This window comes from Hypomesus nipponensis, chromosome 12, assembly GCF_054491055.1.
Source record: "Hypomesus nipponensis isolate SF chromosome 12, ASM5449105v1, whole genome shotgun sequence".
Classification (NCBI taxonomy): Eukaryota; Metazoa; Chordata; class Actinopteri; order Osmeriformes; family Osmeridae; genus Hypomesus; species Hypomesus nipponensis.
The window spans coordinates 11949249-11968004 of NC_140372.1; the positions used below are offsets into that span (position 1 = coordinate 11949249).

General features: G+C 53.1%; 1 protein-coding gene across 3 annotated transcripts in view; it reads right to left on the bottom strand.

Annotated features, from left to right (window-relative positions):
- The window catches only part of LOC146261126 (mitogen-activated protein kinase kinase kinase kinase 4-like), a 29883-nt gene extending 12200 nt beyond the window's left edge, over positions 1 to 17683 (bottom strand). For 2 of the 3 annotated variants that reach the window (XM_084667659.1, XM_084667658.1), the window contains exons 1-14: positions 17234 to 17683; positions 16807 to 16872; positions 8281 to 8337; positions 4763 to 4888; positions 4545 to 4655; positions 4294 to 4384; positions 4015 to 4145; positions 3705 to 3759; positions 3539 to 3617; positions 2877 to 3052; positions 2687 to 2759; positions 2389 to 2599; positions 1893 to 2054; positions 1719 to 1805 (exon numbers count right to left, since the gene is read on the bottom strand). In XM_084667659.1, the coding sequence (XP_084523785.1) occupies positions 1719 to 1805; positions 1893 to 2054; positions 2389 to 2599; positions 2687 to 2759; positions 2877 to 3052; positions 3539 to 3617; positions 3705 to 3759; positions 4015 to 4145; positions 4294 to 4384; positions 4545 to 4655; positions 4763 to 4888; positions 8281 to 8337; positions 16807 to 16872; positions 17234 to 17290 (1482 nt within the window). In that variant the 5' untranslated portion in view covers positions 17291 to 17683. Of the gene's footprint in view, positions 1 to 631; positions 1154 to 1718; positions 1806 to 1892; positions 2055 to 2388; positions 2600 to 2686; positions 2760 to 2876; positions 3053 to 3538; positions 3618 to 3704; positions 3760 to 4014; positions 4146 to 4293; positions 4385 to 4544; positions 4656 to 4762; positions 4889 to 8280; positions 8338 to 16806; positions 16873 to 17233 lie in introns of all 3 variants that reach the window. The other variant, XM_084667660.1, reaches the window with a different exon arrangement.
- Positions 17684 to 18756: the final 1073 nt, after the last annotated feature.

Below are 18756 nucleotides of genomic sequence, written 5' to 3' on the forward strand. Positions count from 1 at the left end.
CTAATCTGGCCAGAAGAGTAGCTGAACCTGCGAGACCTCAGCCGCGATTACGGTCTCGCTAATCTGAAATTCTCAAAATTACTCTTCCGTCTTTTTCCCGTTCCGCCCCGCTCAAAGTGGAGATTAAGATTAGGATATTTAATCCTCAAAAAGGTTTTAGTAGCCGAGAAGCAGCAGATAGGCAAGCAAAAAAAGAAGAACAAAAAAGTCAAGAGTGAGGAAGAAATTAAAAACAGCTCAGCCTTCGTTCAGTTTTAGAGGCAGTGCGAGTGTGAGCTCGTGGTTTTCTTTTCTCCGACTGGACCCCCTGCTTCCTCTCGACGAGAGCAACAGATTTGCCACTTCAGGGGTTCTCTAACATCGCAAAGGAAAAGAAGAAGAGCGCTCAGGAAGTCGATGACAGGCTGGCCATCGCCCCTCAAGTCGACCATTTCAAACGGGTTTGGGGTTACAGGGATTCCGTTTTAGGACGACCACTAACTCGAGGAAAAAGAAAACCATCGTCGCCGCTCACACCACGCCGCGTCGCGTCCACCCAGGCAGTGTGGGAGAGAAGAAAGGAGGCAGGAAGCAGCAGGCAGCGGGAGGGGGGGGGGGGGGGGGGGGAGGAGGAACACAGAGGAAAGTTCACCTCTCCGACTGGCCAAGGAGGATGACACACAGGGTCTACGGTGGGCTCCGGGTGTCCTGTCTGAGGGGGGTTAAGGGCGTCGGGCCCGTCATGCTTAGGGAGGCTACAACTGTGTGGGAGCGGCTTAGCGCCAGGGGACGTCTCCTCCCGGCGTCTGTCAGGGACCGGGGGAGCGGCGGGGCTCTCAGGAGGGTCATCGACCTCCGCGGACACGGCCCCGCCCGCCTCTAGTGGCCCTGTCGTCCACGGGGCTGCGGAGACACCGTCTGGGGGAGGGGGGAGCGGGGCTAGCGGGGCTAGCGGGGCTAGCGGGGCTGTCGTGGCGACGCTGCTGTCTGGGGGGCCTGTCTGGGGGGCCGGGGGACAGTCCGGGGCCGCTCTCTCGGGGTCGGGGCTCTTGTGGCACGGCGCGGGCTGCTTGCGGTCCTGCTGGAGGGACAGCAGGTAGGCCTGCTCCTGCTGCAGGCGCTTGTGGAGACGCTCGGCCTTCCTCTGCTCCTCCAGCTCCCGCCATTTGAACTCCTGATGCAGAGCGTGCCAGTGTGTGTGTGTGTGTGTGGGGATACTGGTTACTATAACGTTGTAGCTCTACCAGATACGGAAGCTGGACAGACTACATGTAGTGACACGCATGGAATAATACGCAATAATAATCTCCCACTATAGTGGGTGGGAGTCCTCCTACTTCAATGCTTCTGCTACGGTTATGCAGTAACATGAAAACGGTTCTATAGGGAGTAAGATAAAACAAGTGAATGATGCACAAAAAAGAAATGGCATGACAGATGACTCATATCAGTACTGTCTTTCACAACATATATTTGCAATCCTCAGATAAATAACAAACTTAAGAGCAATGAATGACTCATGACTAGCCGGCGATCCTGGTCATGAATCACGCCCTTGAAACTGGCAGTGGAGCAACCCCCAATGACTTCATTGTCATCTTACTAACGAGGGCGAAGGTCAAACAGTGATGCGCTTGGTGTGGGAAGAACTTAAAAGGCACTGTTGGGGGAAGCTGACCGGATCTTTCCGGAACCTTCCGTCCCGGTGAGAGAGGCGGGGGGTGGAGGGAAACTCTTACCAGCAGCATGGCCTGTTCATGCAGCAGCTGCTGCTGCAGGATCTCCAGGTGCCTCTGCTCCTCCTCCAGCTGGCGCCGGATGTACTCCTGCCAAATCGAGCACAAGGGCCTCCGTGATTGGTGGAAATACAGGAAAAACGGAAGCACGAGCGCTGTCCTCGACTCGGGACTCACCTGCTCGCGGTCGCCCCTCCTCTTCTCGTCCTCGGCACGCCGGCGCTCCTCCTCCTCTTTCCGCCGGCGCTCCATCTCCTCCACGCGCCGCTTGTCCTCCTGCTCGCGGCGCCGCTGCTCGCGCTCTTGCTGCCGCCGCATCTCCCGCTCGCGGCGCTGTTGCTATGGAGACGGAAGGGGGGGGGGACACACAGTCTCAGAGAGGCGGCGTCGGACGGCTGATTGTTCCCACCCACCGAGCACCTGTGTCGTTTGATCGAATGGGTCCGTGCTCGGCCACACGTTCACTGAGACAGAAAGCTGTCGGGGCGTGGAGCGCAGAGATACCAATCGGGTTCTCGCAGATTGGCCCACTTGGGTGTTTTGACCGTCTCACATTGCTCCAGCCATCCATCTTTCCAGCCATCCATCCCACAATCAATACATTCACCCATCCCATACCACCATCCATCCCATATCACCATCCACACCACACCACCCCACCCCTCCCTTCTACCTCCTCCAGCCTCCTCCTCTGCTCCTTCTGCTGCTCGATGCGCTTCTGCCTCTCGGCCAGCAGCTGCCTCTTGTACTCCTCCTGCTCCCTGAGCTGCTGCTCCTGCAGGAGCTGCTGGCGGCGCAGCGCCTCCGAGCGCTCCTTGTTCTCCTGCTGCAGTCGGATGAAGTCGCGGCGCAGGGTGGACTCGCCCGGCACGTTGACGATGGAGCTGGGGGGTGGGAGAGGGGAGGCCCGGTGTTAGAACAGTGGGGGGGGGGGGGAAGCCCCAAAGAAAAGATGGCGGGCGTAGACCCACCTGGGCTCTCCTTCCTGCTCCTGGGGGTCCTCCTCCTCCTCCTCGCTGCCGCTGTACTCGTACTCGGTCTCGTCTGCGATGAGAGAGAGAGACACACACACACACGCGACAGGGGAGTTAGCGTCGGCGGAAACCCCCGCACGCGCCCGGCTGACTGGTTCCGTTGCGCGAGGTCCCGCCCCCCCCTCACCTTTCTCGCCCCTCTTCTTCTTGGTGCGGTCGATGTGGTCCTTCAGCTGGATGCGCACCTGCCGCTCGTTGGGCTGGTCCCGGATGTAGGGGTGCTTCAGCAGCTGCTCGGTGGGGGGCCGCTGGGTGTAGTTCTTCACCAGGCAGCCCTCGATGAAGCTGAAGAACTTTTTGGACCTGGAGGAGGACGGAGGAAGGGAGGGAGGGGAGAAGGCTGAAAACCCACGCCCTAAACGGCCCTCCGAGGCCGGGCCTCTTTCGAGCACATCCTCTCCTGGAAAAACGGTCGTTCACACAACGTGAACGCCATGGAAAACCCCAGAGAGAGTCTGCAAGAGGCTGCACAGCCAGTGGAAACAGAGCATGTCACAGGGCTGAGTTGCTCTTTGTAGTCTGATGCCAGAAACCTCGTGGGTATGATGTGGTGTGCCACACAACCAGGCCCAGGTGTGCTACAGCTGCTCAGCCCAGCACGGCTAGGCAGAGCCCCTGGGCAGAGATGCCTGCAGCCTGCCTTTAAACCGCCGCTCAACCAAAGCCATGCAGAGGACCCAATCTCAGATCTCTGGACACTTTCAATGGCTTTAGAGAGAGCTGCTCAGGCCCGGTGAATCATCTGCGCTTCTACGTGGTCTACTCAAGTGTCCGCTGCGGGCTACTCACCACTTCTTAGACTTGAGCCTTGGGGGAGGGTTCCTGGGGATGAGGAAGAGGGCTCGCATCGGGTGCATGTCGCACAGCGCTAAACGACAGACACACACACACTCGTTAGAGGGGGATTGGGGGCAGATGAAGCAGGAAAGGGAGGGTAGAGAGGGGAGGTACTCACGCGGGGCTCCTTCAGCCATCTCGATGGCTGTGATGCCGCAAGACCACAGGTCACTCTGCAGGACGAGGGGGTCAGGTCAGAACACACACAGCCAGGAGACACACGCAAGAGATCGGTTGAGTTCAGCCTTCTTTCTTTGTGGGTGCGTGTAAGAATGTGTGTGCGTAAAGTGTGCGTGTCAGAGTGCGTGTCTAGTGTGTATGAAGAGTGCGTCTGTGTAGCTTGTCAGAGTGCGTGTGTGTGTGTGTGTAGTATGTATGAAGTGTGCGTCTGTGTGTAGGGCGTGTGTAGCATGCGTGTTGGGTCTTACTCTGTAGTCGTAAGTAGCGTCTGGGTTCTCGTCACAGGCAATGACCTCTGGGGCCATCCAATAAGGCGTGCCGATGAAAGTGTTCCTCCGCCCCACTGTGCGGTCGAGCTGGGCGCTCACGCCAAAGTCCACTGTGAACACAAGGCTCCCATCAACCGTCTGCACGGCGACGCGCTCCAAACACCGACGGCCACGAGACCGACGGGGGGGGGGCGGAAAAAACGCCTCGGATATACGTGCGCGGGAGAGCGTCGGCGCGGCGACGAGGGGTCAACTCACCGAGTTTGACCTCGGCGTTCTCGGTCAGCAGGACGTTCTGGCCCTTGATGTCCCGGTGGATGACGTGGTGGGCGTGCAGGTGGGCCAGACCCTGTGAGGGGAAACAGAGGGAGGTCCGGTCACCGAGCAGCCACAGCCGCAGCTCAGTAGACTCTGGAGATTCTGGAGACTGAAGCCACTTAGGAGGATCGAGGGCGCCGATAGGAAGGAGACACGGGGCTGGGGGGGGGGGGACAGAGAGACAGACCTACCCGAAGGATCTCTCTGGAGATATAAGCGATCCAGTCTTCCTTCAGCTGGTTGCCCTTGGTGTTCTTCACAAGGTCCGTGATGGAGCCGGCACCACAGAACTCCATCACCAGCTACAGGACACACACACATACGTTACAGCGTGATGTTCAACGATTATGCCAAGTAGCAGTGGCTTTTGAGAAGTGCAAACAGTCGTTGAACAGTAAGGCTCGCTCACCCAGAGCTGGTCGTCGTGTCCCGGGGGGCTCTTCTTGATGAAGGCACCGTAGTACGTGGCTATGTTTCTGTGGTGGGAGTATTTCTTCAGCATGTTGATCTCCAGTTTAATCTCCTCCTCTTCGTCCTGCAGGAATATGAGACAGACAGACGGACAGCTTGCGTCAGGTCAAGTAGCTCGATTGTGGTTGACATGCCTTGCGACATGAAAGCCGCAGACTTGGTTCCCGTTGGGAAGTCCTGCAAAGGCCTGAGTCACGAGGTTGAACTTTGAAGGACTGACATCTTTACCGAGAATAAGGCCTTAAAGTCACACAGGAGGATGGTCGACATGACAGCCTAACTCCTAGCCACATTTGGGGGGGAAAGCACCAGAAGAATTGAATTTCCTCAAACTGAGTCAAGTTCTACCAAGATTCGAAGGTCTCGCTCAACTGATACCAGACCGAGAGGAAGAACCACTTCTTCGTCGTCCTCTCTCAACCTCTTGTTGTTTCGGGATTAATGACGCGTGGGGCCTCCATGTGCATCCGTAGCCGCCGTTAGCAGTAATGTCACCATACTATTGTGCAGACAAATCCTTAAACAACAAGAACAGCCGTTTATGTGTCAAATGTTTTCACTCTCTCCTTTTCGAACTGCGGGAGGGAGGAATTGATCAGATGTGACACACGGTAGGGTGGCGCTAACCAGCCTCTATGACACAGTGTTTGTGTAGTCGAGCCAGACGACAACCCTCATCAAGCTAAACTCCCCGTCTCGTTTAAAAACACCACGGACTTTGACCCACCTCAAAGTGACAAACCTCAAATGAAGCCTCTCGCCTATGCATTGTGTAACCCATCACTGTGCTACAAGCCCCAGAGTGGGAGACCGACTGCCATAGGAGGAAGCGGTAAGAAAGGTCAGCGCAACACAGTTAGCCAACTGGAAGCAGCCCAGAGCCTGACAGTGATTAATGGGGATACTCTAATTGCACTGTTCTGTGGCTCGTCTCCGTAGAAACCCACGTTGACAGAAGTTCAGTTTAGTCTTGTGAGGGCTGCGTTAGCTGTGCAGAGAGAGGGCACATCTCCCATTTTGTCTGCATTAGGACATTCCAGTGTGTTTGCACAGCCCGCGGGGCTTTTTTGTCATGTAAAACACACACACACACACACACACACACAGGAGGCTAGTTCTGCATTCCACCATGTCTAGTTAGCCCGTTATCCAGAGGACCCCCACCTCAAGTCTCAGCTGGACATCCAGGCAGCCATGCTGTTGCTGCACTGGTTTGGAGTGACATCAACCTTTCTCCTGCCTCCCCTCCCCCGCCGCCATGCAGCTGTTTGGATTATCACTCTCGGCCGTGACTGCCTGATCGCCGCCGAGTCACATGACCAGGGACAGGCGTCCCTCCCCTGCTCACGATCACAGCGGTGACAAGCAGAAGGGGGGGGGGGCGGGAGGGTCGAAGGGGGGCAAAACGGAACGAGTCAAAAAACGAAGGCAGATTTGAGTCCCTTAACCACACGCCCGTCGGTGACCCCCCGCGGGGCTCTTATGCAACTGCCGCACTTTCGGCTCAGTGGTCCCATTCAATAATAGCTGCCTCCCGACAAAAGAAAGACTTTTCAATCCCTGCCCCACCTAGAAAGCTGATTTAAAAAGAAAACGACATTCCCCGTTAACCTTAACACGGGATAAAGAAGAAGAAGACGAAGAAAAAAAACTTGACAATAAACACATACGGCAGTGGACTGGATTGAAGAATTGCGAGCAGAGGTTAAAATGTGGGTCATCGTGACAGACGCGCTACATAACCCGGCTCTCAAAGTGCTCCACAGCCGTGTCGCTTCGACTGTCAGAGAGCGGCGAGTCGGCTAGCCTAACAAGGGTCGAGCTCGGCCCACGATTCAGGGCAACAAACGGCAGGGGCAATAGATGTCGGAGGCCTCCTCCGCCACAACCATGTCACGTTGCTCTCGAATCCGGACGAAGCTGCAAAGACGTGCATAAGCTCCCATACATTGTCCATGTACCCTACTGTCCATCTCCAATTAAGACAGAGACCACTCCACTGACTATTATGCTACAGGCCATCATGAGCCCACTCCACTTAGCCATGCATGCTAGAATAGAGATGACCCAATTTGACGACGCTAGCCTGAGTAGCTGACTAGCGTACAGATGTGGAACCAGACCTGGGAGCTACACGACAGATAGGAGCCACTTCCTGTAACTCGACCTGTTATCTGGGGCAGGGCTGGCTGGAGCAGCAGGTGGGGGTTGATGACGTCCCAAGGCGTGGGAACACCTCTGGTTGCCTGACACAGGAAGCGGTTGGGTAACCGCTGGTTGCAATGTCCTTTACGAGACAGTTGACTCATGACAATCAGAAGGGAGTGTCAGGTAACAAGTCGGGACAATTCCTCCAGTTGGGAGTCTGAAGAACTGGGCCAGGTGAACTAAAACAGTCACACTTTCAAGCCATTTCAAACATAACACACTATTCAGCCCTTGTGAGAAAATGTTGCCGCTAGCTTTAGCCCTACTCATACTCTGTACGGATGCTGCAGTTCATTTTTAGACACGGAATATGTGGGCATCCAATGTCAAAGAGAGCTGAAACTTACTGCTTTCAGTCTTGCCTTTGAATGTTACCTTCGACCATTGAGGTCATCTCGCATAACAATGCCTTGGTGCCGAGGTTGAAACCCACAGCTTAAACAGGCCATCATCTTCATGGATTTGGAAGGGTTAGTGGGGGTCATGTTAGCTAACCTCACCCCAGGAGAGCAGCTAAGCCATGAGCACTGGCAGGGGTTCTGTCCCTGGGGGGGGAAGCTGCCACTGGGCCTAGATAGATGACTAAACTGGGGGTGGTCTTCATTAGGATGTGTGTGTGTGTGTGTGTGTGGCCCTCTTCACTGGGAGGTCCACACTTGAGAGATGAAAGCAGAATGCCACAGAGGTCTACCCGCCCGCCGCCTCAGAATTACGCTATCGAGTCAACATACCGCTGGCTAGATCTCTGCTTGTTATGTCGAAATTTATGGGTGCCTCATTATGGAGAACTCATGTTTTTTTTCTTTCCCTTTCCCTGAAATCTAGGTCTCCCTCAAACATATGAAGGCACATTGATAGGTCTGAATACTGCACATATCTTGAACTGGCAGATCGTCCAATTGTCGTCATTCCACTCGATAAAGGTAAACATATGTATTCGCCTAAGCTGTTGTTCTTTCGTCCCCACGCTTTAGCAACGAGCCTGTGGAACACCTGACCAGGCAGGCTTATCTCCTCATCGCAGACCAGAATACAACAATGAACCTGCTGCTCTGAGGGAGAGAGAGGGGGAGAGAGTGGAGAATGAAAACAACGGCACACTCGCACTGTTTCCAAAGGTCAGCCAAGTCTGCCCGGCTCTGTCAGTAACCCCCTCGCCCCCCCCAACCTCCCCCCATCCTCCCTGAAAAACAACAGCGAGGTGGTTAGTATCCTTAGTCGACCCCCCCCCCCCCTCCCCCACCTTACCTCGGTGACATCCATGACCTTGATGGCCGCCAGCTGCCCGGTCTTGACATGCCGCCCCTGGGGAGAGGGAGAGGGAGAGATGGCACGTTAGTCGTCACGTGGAGAACAGTGGGGACCACTGTTGGTTTATCAGCTGCTCGGCCAGGTTATCAGGGTTAATGAGTGCCGACTGTTTGCCCGGGCGTGTGACACGGTTAAAAAAAGGTTTGAAAGCTCCCATGCCTTACGCTACACATTTTGGGGGGAATTTCTGATTGTTTTTGTGTCCAAGGCCTGCTCGATGGTGAAGCATGAAACTGATTTAGTTGGAGCGTTTAGTGACAGACAGTTACTTATAGGTCTACGATCCCCGACACCCCCCCCCCACTGAACAAACAATCCCACAGTCCCCTGGTCTTCCAGCACCATTCGCCCCTTACATAAACAAAGCCCAAAAATAGAAACCTCCTTTCCCATCCCCAAGCCCTCCCTCCCCCCCCCCCCAAATAAATAATAACATAGATAAAACTTCCACATGTTTGGGATCCAATCCAGACAGGCATGGGTATTCCCCCTGGTCTCGGCTGGACCGTGTATAAAGGTTGTGGCGCTGATGATCCCAGCAGCTGTGGTCACGCACACACGTCGAATCCCGCTCAATATCATGACAAGACGTTCCAGAGGCAACTGAATATGGATGGATTATGGACAGTAAAATGCAACCAGCTTATTCTTTACAGCCCTGGTTAAGACGAGTGCTTGAACCCGCCTGACTGTAATCCCCCCCCCCCCCGCCCGTCGTCCTTTGATCCCGGAGCGGCAGTCATAAAAACGCTGCCGGGGACGTTACGGCCCCCGGCTGGCGCTGCAGCCCCGCACACGACACTCTGGGGGGGTCAAGGGTCACAGGTGCGACTCAGGGTTCATCCCCCCCCCTCCCCCCTCCACACACATACACACCGCCCCCCCCCCCTCCACACACACACACACACACACACCGCCCCCCCCCCATCTGTGAGCACACAGGCGACGTGGGGAAGAAAGAAGAAGAAGGGTATTTAGTTTCTCTCCATCGGCACCAGCATGTGGCCCGGGTCTGTGGAGCTTCACAGGGACGGGATGCCAGGTTCTGCCCTTTGAACCCTTCCTCCGAGTCCCAGGATCAAGGCGGGGGAGGGGGGATAAGAACTGGACAGTGGAAGCGGATGGGAGTGCAGAAGCTAGTCGAGGACGATCTGTCCACCAATCAGGAGAAGATAAGGAGTCAGGGCCTCCCCTTACTCCTTTGTGCTCCAGCCACCTCCTATATCAGCCCTAAGCTCACCCCCCCCCCCCCCCCCCCCTCCACTACAGTAATCACAAGGAGCCTGACTGGCTGGGCTTTAGTAAGACTAAGCAGACTCCCATCCCACTGCACTCAAAGCCTGGTAGTCAGTCATGAGCTGTAACCATGGCAACTCCCCCCCCACCTCTCACACACAGACACACAATAGATAGGAGATGAGGAAGCAAAGGACACAGCTCTGGCCTACCTTAAGGGGCTGACCGAAGGGAGGGGTTGGGCCAGTCATGGTGGGGGGGGGGGCCCCAGTGAGGCCCTGGAGGGGTTATCTAAGGCGGTGAGTTATCACCGAGTCGTTCCCCTCCCTTCCCCTTCAGCCCCAGCCAGCTCTAGTCTCCCATTAAACAGCTAACCACAGCCAGATGTGTGGCTGGCCCGGCTCCAGCAACACAGACCAGCATTCCCATCCAGCTCCACTCCCCACCAGTCCTCACAGTGCCTGTCAACCACTCCCCTCTCCCTGCCCCATTCCACTGGACCCTTAGTGCTCCAGCGCATCCTCCTCCTCCTCCACATCATCATCATCACTGTTAGTGATGAAGGCTGATGTGCTGTAGGTCAGGTTACCGCTCCCGACGTCTAATCGCATCGAAAGGTGAGAGTGTGCATGTGTGTGTGTGTGTGTGTGTGTGTGTATGCAGGGCAGGGAGCCAGGGTAGGTGTGTGTTGGTAATGAGGGTTTAGAGCACTGTGGGGGTGGCACAGGGGTTACATGTAGATGTAAGGTGACATTTAAGCAGTGGGTGGGACGGGGGGGAGGGCGACACCAGCCAATGAGGACGAGATCTGCGCTGAAAAACTCTACGCGTGTGCCAACTGTGACCCGCAAACACAGCGGGCATACTAAAACACACACACAAAAAAAACTTAAACGGAAAAAAAAAAAAAAAAAAACCCTGACAAAATGAGCGTTCGCGCACGCGGATGGGAATCACGGAACGCAAACAAACAAACCATTACCCGGCCTAATGGTTATCGACGTCCTCCTTCCGGCCTCCTCCTATAGCTCAACACAAACCAGATGAGCGCCGGGAAAGAACCGGCATCCCAGCAGCGGCGGAGCACCACGGAGCCCAGCCTGCTGCATCCCAGCAGCGGCGGAGCACCACGGAGCCCAGCCTGCTGCATCCCAGCAGCGGCGGAGCACCACGGAGCCCAGCCTGCTGCATCCCAGCAGCGGCGGAGCACCACGGAGCCCAGCCTGCTGCATCCCAGCAGCGGCGGAGCACCACGGAGCCCAGCCTGCTGCATCCCAGCAGCGGCGGAGCACCACGGAGCCCAGCCTGCTGCATCCCAGCACACTGACCCATTTCTCACAGACACAGCTCGCCCCAGCACCGCCCCCCCCTCCAGCCCCCCATTACGACCACACTCCCCAGAGGACGGCCACTCAGGGTGGATGGGAGAGCGGGCAAAGGGCTAAAGGGAGTACTGCAACCGGGAGAGTCGAGAGAGAGAGAGAGAGAGAGAGAGAGGGAGGGAGAGTCGAGAGAGAGAGAGAGAGAGAGTCGAGAGAGAGAGAGAGTCGAGAGAGAGAGAGGGAGAGTCGAGAGAGAGAGAGGGAGAGAGAGAGAGAGAGAGAGAGAGAGAGAGAGAGAGAGAGAGAGAGAGAGAGAGAGAGAGAGAGAGAGAGAGAGAGAGAGAGAGAGAGAGAGAGAGAGAGAGAGAGAGAGAGAGAGAGAGAGAGAGAGAGAGAGAGAGAGAGAGAGAGAGAGAGAGAGAGAGAGGGAGAGTCGAGAGAGAGAGAGAGAGAGAGAGAGACAGAGTCGAGAGAGAGAGTCGAGAGAGAGAGAGAGATTCGAGAGAGAGAGAGTTGAGAGAGAGAGAGAGAGAGAGAGAGAGAGAGAGTCGAGAGAGAGAGAGAGTCGAGAGAGAGAGTCGAGAGAGAGAGTCGAGAGGGAGAGTCGAGAGGGGGGAGAGAGAGGGAGAGGGAGAGAGCATGATTAAGGGGCTACAGACTCGGATCGCATGGGAAAGGAGATGAGACACGGGGGGGAGACCATAAACTCGGCGGCCTGTTATCGGATCGTGTTGGAGGGAGAGAGAGCGTTCACTCTTCTCCGACGATATCAGATAGGGCCCACTGCATCCCAGGCTGGGGGCGGAGGAGAGATGCATTCAGGCCAGGCCCGGGATCACAGGGGTGGGGTCTGGTCTGGTCTGGTCCACTGTTCAGGCCCAGGGAGTGGCAGCAGGGTTTAAAGTGGACTGGAGCCGGGGGGGCTGATCTGTAAGTAAGGAGGTATCGATCCCAGTGCAGCAGCCTGTACTGAGCCCAACTAACTGCTCCAGTCAGGACGAGGGCCGTTCTCAGAGCGCCCCTCTCTTGAGAAAACAGAGCTGCTTTCTCAGGGGGGAGTCAACGCGTGTTCCGACACCCACGCCGTTCCTAGACAGTTCGGTCGGCCGGGTAACGGATTGGAATGAAAGCCGTTCTCTCAAAAAGGAAAGGGCGACACCGAGGCATGACTGGGGTCAGACTCCGGTGTGAACCAGGCCCTCCCCTCAGCCTCGACCACAGGGACGGGATCTGCTACGTCTCATCCTAGCATCACGATGAGGTGGCACTCCAAGAGCGGCTCCACGCCGTGCACAGACAGGCACGTACACAGAGTCAGAGGGCGGTCTTGTGACACCCATGAGCACGTGAGACCAGCGTGGGAAAAGCCCCCCCCCCCAAAACGCTCGTATACACTCGCGCGAGAGAGATTGTGTCCCTGGTGAGGCTGCTGGTTTACATTCGACCCTCGACCGCATCTCTCTCACCGTGCACGAACACACACACACACACACACACACACGATGACCATGTGAACAGATAGGGCTCGACGAGACGACCGTGTCTGGGACTCGAGGGTGTGTGAGCGACAGGAGGGAGATCGTGGCCACCTCGCTGAGGGGGTGACACATTCAACACCCCCGCCCCCGCCAGCACGCTAACCGACAATTCAGACTCCTCCACTGGTTTGGCTATAAATAGCTCCAGTCTTAAATGAAAGCGAGCAACCGTTTAACTGTGGACGGGCTCGTCTCCTGCATGGTGTCACGTGTTCTCGCCCGGTTTTCGGCAGCGCAAGGCCAAAGTCTGTAGACCTAGACCACAGTGCGTTTACCTGTCCTGATGCTGTCGAGCTCGATGAGGATCTTCCAGGGCAACACATGACCAGGAGTAAAGATTGACTCCCTCCTCCACCACTACCGCCACCACCACCTCATCCTCAGCCTACCAGGCCTGGATGGTGGGCAGTGTGCTGGCATCACCCTGGCTACCTGGGTTGGGCCAGCCCCGTATGGCACCAGCCCCGGGTATTAGACAGCTGACGTTAAGAGGATACTTCTGCCAGCCCCCCCCCCCGCATGACGAGCACTCCGCTGCCCACATGAAGCGCCAGGCTACTGTGCCATGGTGACAGAGGATGGCCGTGGGGGACAGGAGGAGGGGACAGACGGAGGTGTGGCTGAGTGAAGGAGAGTCCGCCCTGACAGAGGTGTCTGGCTCCATGGTGCTGTCGTCGTCTCCGCGGTGACGCCGCTGACGCCCTACGTTGTCCGTTTATCTATCACGTCGTGTTGCAGATTTAGGGGAGTTTGCTGGGCAACGGCCTCCCAGGCACACCGAAGATTAAGATAAAATGGTGACGTTTCATAACCGAGGCCTCTGGAATCTCCAGTCCCCCGACAATGCTGCTGGACCAGCTGGGCTGGCGGCAGCCACACTGAAGCCTCGGTGCGGAAGGGAGGGGGTCTTCATGGACACTGACTGCCGCAGAGATATGACATTATTGCTTTGCAGCAACAGGATTTGGTTGACAAAAGGCCATTCCACTGAGTGGATGGCTGAGTGATGGCTCGGAGCACCAGTCCTGACGATGGAACGGCTCTAACCAGCACCGCGAGAGCTAGTGTGTAACCCCGGGTTTGCTTAGTTACACTCCACTTTGGGAGCGGGGGGGGGGGGGGGGGGGGGGGGGGGGGGTCTGAGAGGAGGAACACGCCAAAGGAGAAGAGAGATAAGGAAAAGAGGGAGAGAGAAGAGGAAGACCAGTGACGGCAGGGCCAGAGGGTGGTACGGACACTGAGGAGGGAGGAGGGGACACGCAGAGTGAGCTCGACGGGGGGGCCCTGGCGTCAGGACGACGGGGGGGGGGGGGGAGGGGGGGGTCCCAGCGTCTCCTGCAGAGACCTGCCAGCTCCTGCAATGCAGTGGAGGGGCAGAGAGCGGCGAGAACCGGGGGGAGGCGGGGGGGGATGTGAAACCAGACAAGCAAGGGCAGGGCACAGGACCAGGCTGTCTGGTTGACTTCTGTGGAGGAATCCTCCCCACATGCCTCACAACTCAAAAGACCTACATCTTAAAAAGAAAGACCAAAAAAATAATAACGATTCATTTATCTTTCTTCCGCCTCAAAGCACCTGAGGCAGTCTCCACATGGCGCTGCCAGCTGGGCCGGAGCCAGAATGATACTGCTGATGTGAGAATCCCTTTGTGCAGTGCAGTGCTGGAGCAGGTGATCCCATCCAGCACAACACCAGCCTGCTTCAGTAGGAGCCCGGTACTGACACCGCACAGAGCACACATCTCCCCCTACTTCTTCATTGGCCTCTGCACCAGAGTGATAAGGCAAATGCCATTCATTGGTCAAAATGATATTCATTAGTACAATGTAGGAGATTGGAAGTCATGACAAACGAGTTGTTAAAACAGATGTTTTACACATTAGTGTGAGCGAAATAAAAAAATTCTAAGACATCCAAATTGGGACTCGTACAATCTTCCAGCCCACTCAAACATAGGCCCTGTCTTTAGTCTTATTGGGCAAGTTCTGTCTGCAAATATAATTTGGCCCTCTATTACATTCAACTGAATTAGTCAACCTGGGTTGTTTTCATAATAATTGTGTTTAGTAAGTCAAGCTAAACCTCAGTCATCAAGCCCTTTGACTGACTGCACTGCTTAATCTTGCACCCCCATTGAGACAGTCACTGCCCTTTTGGCTTGGTTCCAATGACTGGTCACTCCATGTCATTTGAATCTGTCTTGGATGTACACTACTGTATATATGCCATTTCGGTTCTTAGAAATCTCTGGATAACAAGAGAGCCCGTTCAGAGAGTCACTTATCTCCATTAACTGGAGGATTGAACTCGTCTACAGTGTGAGGGCTGTTTTGGAGAATCAGAATTTCAGTTTTGGAGCTTCGTGTTCAGAGTGACAGGATATTATTATTTCATTTTTTGCTCTAACAAGTCGGCTTAATGCATAAAGCTTCTTTGACTGAATGAAATGGGCTCGGCTCTTGTTTCCTCAAAAGAGGATAGGGAGGGGAAGAAAAAAAAACTGTGACAAATGATTAACAATAAGAGAAAACAGAAGAACGCCTCCCAGTGAGAAGAAGTCAGCCTAGTTTTCAGTTAGAGGCCGTTTGACTATTCAGTGTTGGGGATTCAACGGACAAACAGGTCCTTTCTAAAGAACTATACTGGCGGATCGGAAGGCGGGAGGGGGGGACCAAAAAGCCAGCGACAACGAGACAAAACCATCTTTGTCATGGAGCGGGTAGGCTCTGTCTGGTCCTGGACAGCTGCTCTTCAACCAGTTGCAGCCCCTCATTCACACCACATGGCACATGCTCGCTCGCCTGTCTAATAACGGTAGCTGCTGCACCGAGCTAGCCTAGCCCTGATAAGACAGCTGATAGAGCAGGCCCAGCTCACATGGGCGCAGGGTTTATGACATCCCCTCTGGAGAAAGAGGAACACGCTCAACTAGAGCTTCCACTGCTCCATTTCTGAAAGACTCAAATCCAACTATGGAGCCTTCTGAGCATAACTAGGCTCCAGTTTTTCACCAGACCACGGACGTCCTTCATTTGATGAATTCAACAGGATACAAAATACTAGCCCTGGGACAATCTGACCGAAGCCTAGACATATTCCATTAAATGTTAAGTAAGGCTGTCACCCAGGACATTTTGTAGTCAAGTATTCTGTTGATTAATCTAGTTACTGGGATAAACGTGCAAAACACTGCTTTTCATCTTGGGAATGGTTATTCTATGTCAGAGTAATAGCTATCACTTTTATTGGATGTAGATTAATAAAAAAACTTGTGTCAATTTCAAAATATGGACTTCAAACTACAACCTGTTAGTTCCTCAATCCCATTACTGCCAATATTCTTGGGTTTACTTTCCACTGATATAATTTCATAAAGAAGTGACAGAACACAACCCAAGTAGTCATTTGTGATGTGGGTGTCCAAAGTATTATGATGGTGTGTTTCACAGAAACCAAAAATAGCAGAGAGAACAGTATGCTGCTCACTCTTGTGGTAAATAAATGCAAAACAATGACTACATTATTAGCTGGAATTTTTAGAGCAGTTAAGAGAGTGATCAAATCCACAAAATGGGTCAATTTCTGCATGCCCACAAGCCATCTGGTATTGGAGGGAGGATGGCATGCAAGTTCATTTTCCATTACCAAAAGGATCACATGACCCTAAGAAAATACCATATAGCCAGACGTTTACCCGTTGTTCCATACGGTTAAAACTGATGAAATGGTGTTGAGTTTAGCCCATATACTGAACCAGATCCACAATCTACTTGAAATCCTGAGTTAGCAGGCCTTCATCAGGTTCAGCGGGTCACTAGGGCAACGCTACAAGAATGAAGGCCAAGATGAAACAGACTTCCCATTTCCATTTCCAAGCTGTTCAGATACAGTATTGCAGTTAGACAGGCTAGTATGCCAGCCTGGAATGGGCAAACTGGGGAAGCTGGACTGGTTCTCTAAAACCTTGTCATTAGATTGGCATTTTTCCGCAAAGCCTATTTGAAGGTTTCACAGATGGGATTGCCTAGTCATTATTTTCGGAACTACCATTGGTTGCCTATTCGACCAGCAAAATGAACACATGCCACTTAGTCTAGACATTGCGAGGAATAGGTAAAATACCCTAATGAAGTCCTGTTTATAAAAAATAGGTCTCCATACCCCGCCTGCTATCACCCTCACATGAAAACCACAGTATCGGTCAGGCACTAAGCTCGTGTTTCATATGAATGGGGTCCCAATCAAAATAATGTATCTATATTCCCTAAGTATAGGAAAGATAGAACCAAGTCTTGCATCGAACAGAGAATGACGAGGACTTGTAAGTAGCCTGGGCCTGGCCATACATCGAGGGATCGCTTGTGTACCTTGTATACTTGTCCATAGGTGCCATTTCCGACCACTTCCACCAATTCAAAAATCCCAGCTGGATCCTGCAAGGAATCGAATAAAAAATATTTCACACAAATAGCATACACGGTAAATGTGTTTTAGAAGATGTTATAATGATGGGCTCTAGATTAACGCAGCTGTTGCGCCCTGATCTATCCAACATGCCAAATGCATTTCGAACAAAGGAAAACCAGAGACTGGAAACACCTCGCTCGAGCTGAATAATAATGTCATACTAGTCTCAGTGATTGGGCTATGGAAAATCCGTGAAAATAACTATCTGACATGTTATCAACCGAGTGAGATTTTTTGTTTATTGTAGTCTATTGCAAAATTGATACACAATTGGGGGAAAAACGGTTGTCTCAATTAGAAGAGACACTGCCCTTGTCCAGTACTCACCCGCAATGAAGCCAGGTCTATCTCTACCAGACTTTTTGCTGGAGAGTCGTTCGCCATTTTTTCAATTATTTCCTATCCTTCCTTTACGTAAATTGTGAATATTTGATACAGGATCATTAGCGGTACCCCCTGCTATTAGAAGAGGCAGTCGTGTATTCCTCTTTGTGGTCCGCTTCTGTTGTTGAGGACGCAGGGCTACTCCATGTTGAGGTGGCAGCTCGGCCCTACGCGCAACTCTACTGGTGCTCCTCCTCTCCCCCCGGATTGAGGGATCCGATCGCACAAACACAGGATGCCGGTCGGCTAAATCACGGAGAAAGGGCTGGGCATCTATGCACGAACTGTACCGGGCTGATATATGAATAGGTTATGTACCCCGTCAAGCAAGTATGTTAAAATAACATCAAATGTTAAAGAAGGGCCAAGTAAGAAAAAGGAGTGATGGCTTCGGAGAATCTTTGGACATGCGCACGTGAGACATCAGGTCAATATTCGTAATCATGGGTGTGGCAAGGGAACAATCGAACGACCTGAGACTATAGTGTGCTGATGCATCATTATTTACTTTATGCACAGTGAGTCAGTAGAAAGCGTACGAATTATTACCATATTGCCGACATGGATTAATTTGTCTCCCTGCTGTAACCTACTTTCCTCACAGTGTTCTTAATGTATATTAAACAACAGTAGAGTGCCCAGTCCAGAATGACAGTAAAATACATAAACACATAATTGGGCCCTAGAAACCACCTGACTGCTGTATTTATTTCTCTTGAGCAACCTCTCAAATACTTTCGTGTGATGTTTTTTCTCTTTGTCACCCTCCATAGTGTTCCAAACTTAATAGTGACCATATCAAATATGTCTTAGTGTAACTGATGGAGATGTCTGTGACACAGATGTGTCTGTGCACGTCTCAGAACCGTTTCCTTTCCCAACCCCTGCCACATTGTCATTCCCCTGAAGGATGTGTCGACATGAACAGGGTGTCTATTTGTTAAAAACTAACTTTAGCTCCTATGTTGTGAGTCATTTAGCTAACAATCAGGATGGACCAGTCTGGCTGAAAAACACTGCACAGCCATGTTGCTCAAGAACCTCCGAGATTCTCTGTATATGTTAATTGTAGCTAGGTAACAATAACCACCCAAAAACTGCAAGAGCTGCTACATAAGGCTACATCTGGAAATAAATCGATCATTGTCTTTTAGCTGTTCACTCCCATGCTGTATAAATGATATCGATAAAGATTACATCAAGAATACGGGACTTTTGGAGTTTCACACAAAGGCAATACAATCCCCTGGTCATTGTGCCTCACATTTCAGCATATTGTGGTCGAGGAACTGTCTGATAACACCTGTTCTAATTTAGACAGTTCTGGCCTTCCTATTTTTCTAACATTCTTTTACTGACACCCTGTGGACATCTGGTGATACTGCAAGAGCAAGCATTTGAATGTAGGACTCACAGGATCTTGCTGAAGGATGCAGTGTGGGTGTTTGAAATAACAATACAGACAG